Genomic DNA, 7,643 nt, shown 5'->3' with positions numbered 1-7,643 from the left:
TAGCAAATTCATTTTCTCCTAAAAATATGCGGTCGACATGTATTCCAATGGAGGATTCTTAAGCATCGGCGGAAGTCTGCTTCATATATAGAAACAATATTATCATCACCAACATCATGGTAGCGATAAACGTATTATTTGGTATATATTTATTCATCCACGGTACCAGATTACCCCCTCCCCCCGGCCCCCCCCCCCCAAAAAAAGAAAAAAAAACATGAAATACCCAACCTTCCCCCTCAAAAAAGGAAAAAAAATACGTATATATATATATATATATATATATATATATATATATATATATATATATATATATATATGTACATATATGAAAAATCAAATCAAACCCGCGCCCCCTCCCGGCCCCATCCGCAGCTACGAGCCCTTGCACATGTACGGCGTCCGCGTCCTGGACCAGGACTCGCCCGACCTCCGCTCCGCCCTCGCCCTCCTGAAGGACCTGATGCTGTGTCGCCTCGAGGACCACGCCGACCAGGTCTCCTACACGAGCCGCCTCGACTTCTACTTCGAGCACAACGTCTTCCTGAGGAACCTGTGCCGGAGGAACGACGGGAGGTTCTCCTGCAGGAACGCCACCTACGTGAGCGAGGTGTGCAGGGCGGCGGAGCTCCATGTGGTCAAGGTGAGCCACGGGGGGAGGGGGATCATGGGGGGGAAGGGGTTAGTGTGGGAAGGGAGGAAAAGGGGGGGGGAGGGGCGAGGGAGCTAATGGGGGAGAGGAGGGGGCTAATAGGGGGGAGGAGAGGGGGCTAATGGGGGAGGATTGAGGGGACTAATGGGGGAGGATAGGGGGGGGGCTAATGGGGGAGAGGAGGGGGCTAATAGGGGGTGAGGAGAGGGGGCTAATGGGGGAGAATAGAGGGGGATAATGGGGGAGGATAGAAGGGGCTAATGGGGGAGGAGGGGGCTAATAGGGGGTGAGGAGAGGGGGCTAATGGGGGAAAATAGAGGGGGATAATGGGGGAGAGAGGGGGGCTTATAGGAGGAGGGGAGAGGGTGCTAATAGGGGAGAGGAGGGAGCTAATACGGGTTGGGAGAGGGAGGTAATGGGGGAGAGGAGGGGGCTAATACGGGGAAGGCGAGGGGGCTAATGCGGGAAGGATAGAGGGGGCTAATGCCCGGAGAGGGGGAAGGGGCTAACGCGGGGAAAAGGGAAGGAGGGGAAGGGGGAAGCTGAAGATGAGGGAGATGACTAAATAGAGGGGGTGGGGGCAGTCAGGTGATGGAGAAGGGGGCGGGGGGATTGGTTGATGGAGGGCAGTGTGACAAAAGAATGTATGGAAATGGCGAGGGTGGCGTGAGTGGGTCGGGGGAGGGGAGGGAAGGGGGTGACAGGGTGGGGATGGGAGGGGTGGAGGGAAGACGAATATTAATACTAATTTCATACTGATTTTACAACTGTAATTAAGGTAATGAGGCTCTTCAATCAGTTCTGTAATTTTGCGATCTTCGAGCAATTAGGCGAAGAGTGAAAGAGAGCTTAAGAAATTAGTCTGAATTTCGGCAGTTATTAAAAAAAATGATTGAATATTGATAATGAGGATGATAATGATTAAGATTATAATCATGATTGTATTGAGATAATCGATGATGGTTAAAATAAGGGTTCTGACTAAGGGTAATACTAAAGTTGTAGATATTAAGAGTTTATTAGTAACTTTAATAACTATATAGATACCCAGCCATTCCTTGCACACAGGGAGTAACTTCGAAGCAAAATACAGACAACATACCACAGCATAAAATACCCATTGTAACAAATGGAATCCATCTAAACTATAGTAATTACTGTTTTATTACAAATGCCATTCAAGGGAATTGTAATAAGGATTAGAATATTCCAAAAGTTCTTTTCTTGGATTCTGACTCATGTGTTGCAGGTGTTTTCACGGTCGAGGGGATATATAAATAATTTTAATGGTGGGGTAGGTATAAAATATTCATTTTATGACGAGATACATTTTCTAAATTCACACACAGATAATAACACACACACACGCAAACTTTCTCTCTCTCTCTCACTCTCTCTGCCTCCCTCCACTCTCTCTCTCTCTCTCTCTTTCTCTTTCTCTATCTCTCTTTCTCTCTCCACATCTCTCCCTCTCTCCTTCCCTCCCCCTCTCCCTCTCTCTCTCACACACACACCTGAAAGTGTCCCACCCCCAGGTCCTGCGCCTGAGCCTGAAGTGGCTTCGGCTTCTGCTCGAGGACAGCGAACTCGATCTCCAAGTCGTCTATTTGGCCCGAGACCCTCGCGCCGTCCTCAGGTGGGCGGAGCACAAGATCTATATAAGAACTTGTGTAGAACTTGGGCGGAGACGCAGCCATTCGCGTTGGCGCTGTTGTTTCTTGATCTGTCTCTCCCTCTCTTTCTCTTACCTCCCTATCTTTCTCTTCTCTGTCTGTCTCTTCCCTCCCCCCTCTCTATCTTTCCCTGTCTATCTGTCTGGGTCTTTCTCACTCTCTTCTCTCCTCCAACAACAAATGTTCCCATTAAACAGACGAGATATTTCGGAAGCAATATAGATCTGAAAAATGTGGTTACATGATACCCGTGCTCTTCTGAAGGGTCTCTATCGCCTCTTCATCACCTCATCTGACCCATCTTTCCCGCCCACAGTTCCAGGGTCAAGGAGGCCTGGTGTACACGTTCCTGCCAGAGCTTCGAGGCCATATGCTCACTCCTGGAGGCGGATTTGCAAGAAGCGACCTTGCTCTTGAAGGAATATCCCACCAGGTCAGAGCGTTAAGCCATATATGCACGTATTTGTGACATTCCTGAGGTCTTTGTGTTCCTCCTTGATTTTGTTGGTGTTTGTTGAATACTCCTAACTGGATGAAATGGCAAGAAAAGAGAGAGAGAGAGAGAGAGAGAGAGAAAGAGAGAGAGAGATATAAGGAATTACTGGACGACGTTACCTCTCCCCCTTAGGTTCAAATTCATCAACTACGATCAGGTATGCGGTGACGCCCAAGCCTCCCTGAAGGACGTGATGGCCTTCCTGAACCTCCCAGTCACCAGGCAGCAGGAGGTCCTCTTGCCGTCAAGGAGGATTGGGCACCACAGCGCAGAGACCTACTCGCGGGCCGACCTGTGGCGCCGGGGGACCTCCTTCACCCAGATCGTCGTGCCGGTCCAGAACTCGTGCAGCCTGGCCCTCAAGAAGCTCGGGCTAAGGACCTTCGTGTCCGAGAATGACCTCCTCGACCTCAGGGTCCCGACGCTCGCTGGGTCGTCGGGCTTATAGCAACGTCGGGGGAGGGTCCCTTGGGGAGGGGAGGGACCCGTTGCTGTGATAGAGTGTCTAAGATTGACAAAAAATGCATTAGGAATGACCGTTGGATTCTTTGCATGTCGCCAACTTAGGTGTAGGATTGATAGGTTTGTGTTTCTCAGGATTGCTTTTCCTTGTTTTATTTAGTAATGCTATTAGATAGCTATATAATTTAATTCACAAATCAAATGGTCAAATGATCAGACGAAATAAAATGGTTTATATCTGATAAGCGTTTGAATATCTACTACTAAAAGACATAGGCCTACATTAGTGACAATGAAGCTGTGTGGTGCAGCGGTTGCATTCTCGCCTAGCAATCGTGTTGACCTGCGTTCGAATCCCGCACAGCCAGTGGATGGTAACCCCGGCCATTCCTCGCTCACAGGGTAGAGTTTAGAAGCACAATAAACAGACAGCCAAATTTTGACTGGTCACAAGAACCTGTTACAGCAAAACTTTTATCATTATTATTATTATCTCTCTTCCACAATGTCTCAGAGTGATTTTCAAGTTGATTTTTTACGGAAGATCTCTTTCTCTCTTATTGTCTCTCTGTTTGTATGTTAATCAGTCAGTCATTCAGTCACTCTCTGTCTGTCTGTCTGTCTGTCTACCTGCCTGTCTCTGTCCCTCTCTCTCTCTCTCTCTCTCTCTCTCTCTCTCTCTCTCTCTCTCTCTCTCTCTCTCTCTCTCTCTCTCTCTCTCTCGCTCTCTCTCTATTTCACTCTCACTCTCTCTCTTTCTCTCTCTCTCTCCCTCTCTCTCTCTACTTGCCTAATGGCGTCTCCCGTACAACCCCACCGTAGTTATACCTTCTCCAGCCACCATAGCGGGGAACTCACCCCCCCCCCCCCCACCCCAAAAAAAAAAAAAAAAAAAAAAATGAAGAAGAAAAACAGTATGTGGCAGAACACCATCAGTAAAACCGTCTTCCATACATTTTCATCTCGGCAAACGGAAACAAATTTGATGTAGCTACCGAGGTGTATGATAGCACGTACAGAGGCAATTATTATGATGAACAAAACATGGTGAAAGTCTGGATGAATATAATTGAGAGGTAAATGAAACAATAGCCCAAAGGAGGAGAGGGAGAACGTATTACTGATTAATTACTGGTTATCTTGATGATTGTAAATGTCACAGAGAACGGTAATTTGAGAGAGAGGGTACTAAAAACACAGACATACACACACACACGCTCTCACTCACTCATTGACACACACACACACACACACTCACTCACTCACACACTTATATATATATATATATATATATATATATATATATATATATATACACACACACACACACACACACACACACACACACACACACACACACACACACACACACACACACACACACACACACACACACATATATATATATATATATATATATATATATATATATATATATATATATATGTGTGTGTGTGTGTGTGTGTGTGTGTGTGTGTGTGTGTGTGTGTGTGTGTGTGTGTGTGTGTATATGTATATATATATATATATATATATATATATATATATATATATATATATATGTATATATATATATATATATATATATATATATATATATATATATATATATATATATATATATATATTCCGTAATAGGTTTGGTAATTAGGTGTCGAATCATAATGGAGAGGTTCCCTATATCAATACGGCCGTGAAGTCTCATATCTGTTAATTAAGCAAACGTTTCGAAGAATTTTCATACATTTATGTAAGGTGTGTAAAGCCTTCGAAACGTTTGCTTAATTAATAAATATGAGATTCTTCACGGCCGTATTGATGTAGGCTTCCTCTTCATACTATATATATATATATATATATATATATATATATATATATATATATATATATATATATATATATATATATATATGTATATATATATATATATATATATGCATATATATTTAAATATATATATATACATATATATATATATATATATATATATATATATATATATATATGTATATATATATATATTCATATATATATATATATATATATATATATATATATATATATATATATATATATATATATATATACATATATATATGTATATATATATATATGTATATATATATATATATATATATATATATATATATATATATATATGCATATATATATATATATATATATATATATATATATATGTATATATATATATAAATGTATGCAATATATATATATATATATATATATATATATATATATATATATATATGTATGCATATACATATATATATATATATATATATATATATATATATATATATATATATATATATATATATATATATATATATATATATGCATACATTTATATATATATATATATATATATATATATATATATATATACATATATATATATATATATATATATATATATATATATATATATATATATATATATATATATATATATATATATATATATATATATATATATATATATACATACATATATATACACACACATTGGTATTGAACAACTAATTGCTTTGTGTGAAAATAGAAAACGAGATGCAAACTAGGAAAATAAGTCATTAAAAGAAAAGAATGAGAGAAAGATAAACAGGAAAGGGGAAAACAGGATGGACCCCCTTGCTCTGTTTCCGTTGCAGATCGTCTGCAATATCAACGACATAATGACACAATCACTCGCTCGCGCAGTTACTTGACTGGAGTCTCTGAGGTAACATTTCTCGAGGGAGTTACATACGAACCTTATCACTGGCTTGCAAGTGTTGAGCTGAGCACGAAAAACTCCCGAGCGATATTAATGTTCTGGGGTATTACACTGGTTTATGTTGAAGTGTTTTTTCTTCTTCTTGTTTAACTACTTGGTGCTATAATTTATCTTTTTATACAAAAGAATGGTTTTTCTTTTTTTTTTTTTACCTGAGTGGTGATTGTAATGTCGGCAACAATATCTGCGTTGCATGGAAAATGTTTCAGGGTTTGACCTTATGCAGAGAAAAGCACATGACCTAATTGTAGAATATGACCCAGTGACCTTGTCCACGCATGGAAAAAATCGTAAAAATGCGTGAAGTATCTCGAAACAGCAGGTCAATACAGTGGGTATCCAAGAAACAACTGATCAACACGATTTTTCTCTTGTGTATGTATTTTATGGCAGCTACAGGAGATCCACAAGGTACAGAAACATTATGCTTATTTTCTGTTTTTGTCTTCATTTCTTGATTATTGACATTATTACTGTCATATGAGACTCATCACTAAAATGTATTCACTTCTTTCTACCATATTTACTGGTTTCATGATATTTTACCGTGCAGTCGTTGCAGTAGGCTCAGTGGACACTTCCGACGAAGGTAAGACAAATGTTGTTCCTGTTAGGAGAAAGTAATAAATTATGATAAATACCGGTAGTAATAACCAAGGGAAAAGTAATGTTTATATTATGTTAATGAGGAATAATATATCAGAATAATCACTCTTTGTATGATAGTAATATTCAGATTGAAAGTGAGATGTACACTATATTGTTAATGAGAATGGTATCTGTTGCACCTAATCTGTAGACCCGCTTGTGCTATTTTGATGATGGAACTTTCCCAAAATGTGTAATGAATCCGGGATTCAGAAAAAAACGTTTGAAACTTTTCAGAAGAAGTTGAAGAAGAAAAAGAAACATTAAAAATCCGATGTATAAAATCGTCTAGTTGCAAGGTACAAAAAGCGACAGAACTAATTCGCAGCCAACTCGAAAAAGTCCCCTTAAATAGCACATCCCCGTCGGATAACACAGGACAACCCAACCCCCCACGACTATTGGTTATAACAACATCATCCTTATCCCAACCCACACGACCTAAACCCTTTCCATCTTAACTTTATCAAATGGCATCTAATCACCACCAAACACTCTTCAAGTCTTTCCAAGTCAGCGGCCGTCGTGCAGAGACCTGGACCCAGACTGCGCAGAGTTTGAAGCCAGAGGAGAGTGCGAGAATAACCCGGAGTACATGGAGGTTTCCTGCGCCAGCACTTGCGGCACCTGTCTGCCCGAGTCGAACGGTGAGCACGCCATCGGGGGAAACTATGTTGTAGTTCTCCCATATATATATACGTACATACATACATACATACATACATACATACATACATACATACATATATATATATATATATATATATATATATATATATATATATATATATATATATATATGTATATATATATATGTAAATAAAAATATATATATATATATATATATATATATATATATATATATATATATATATATATATATATATATATATATATATATGTGTGTGTGTGTGT

At 39.4% G+C, this 7,643-nt stretch overlaps 2 protein-coding genes across 2 annotated transcripts in view; both read left to right on the top strand.

The window, feature by feature from the left end:
* The first annotated feature begins 378 nt into the window (after window positions 1-378).
* On the top strand, window positions 379-3,492 carry LOC138862012 (carbohydrate sulfotransferase 3-like). The gene is made up of 4 exons (XM_070122685.1): window positions 379-643; window positions 2,188-2,288; window positions 2,642-2,758; window positions 2,954-3,492. Exons 1-4 carry the CDS (start codon window positions 392-394, stop codon window positions 3,267-3,269), a joined length of 786 nt encoding a protein of 261 aa, XP_069978786.1. The 5' UTR covers window positions 379-391; the 3' UTR covers window positions 3,270-3,492.
* Window positions 3,493-3,575: 83 nt separating this feature from the next.
* Window positions 3,576-7,643, top strand: part of LOC138862976 (uncharacterized) — a 14,270-nt gene continuing 10,202 nt past the window's right edge. Inside the window, exons 1-6 of the mRNA XM_070126331.1 lie at window positions 3,576-3,657; window positions 5,956-6,123; window positions 6,290-6,370; window positions 6,474-6,491; window positions 6,634-6,669; window positions 7,232-7,375. Of these exons, the coding sequence (XP_069982432.1) occupies window positions 3,576-3,657; window positions 5,956-6,123; window positions 6,290-6,370; window positions 6,474-6,491; window positions 6,634-6,669; window positions 7,232-7,375 (529 nt within the window). The remainder of the gene's footprint in view (window positions 3,658-5,955; window positions 6,124-6,289; window positions 6,371-6,473; window positions 6,492-6,633; window positions 6,670-7,231; window positions 7,376-7,643) is intronic.

Source organism: Penaeus vannamei, chromosome 1 (assembly GCF_042767895.1).
Source record: "Penaeus vannamei isolate JL-2024 chromosome 1, ASM4276789v1, whole genome shotgun sequence".
NCBI lineage: Eukaryota > Metazoa > Arthropoda > Malacostraca > Decapoda > Penaeidae > Penaeus > Penaeus vannamei.
The sequence above is the reverse complement of the archived record's forward strand: the minus strand, read 5'-3'. Positions and strand labels throughout refer to the sequence as shown.

Excerpts from the sequence above, each read along its gene's own strand:
- LOC138862012 (XM_070122685.1), top strand. The coding sequence starts at position 392 with ATGTACGGCGTCCGCGTCCTGGACCAGGACTCGCCCGACCTCCGCTCC. Across the intron at positions 644-2,187 it reads CGGAGCTCCATGTGGTCAAG|GTCCTGCGCCTGAGCCTGAA; the intron begins GTGAGCCACGGG and ends TCCCACCCCCAG. Across the intron at positions 2,289-2,641 it reads GACCCTCGCGCCGTCCTCAG|TTCCAGGGTCAAGGAGGCCT; the intron begins GTGGGCGGAGCA and ends TCCCGCCCACAG.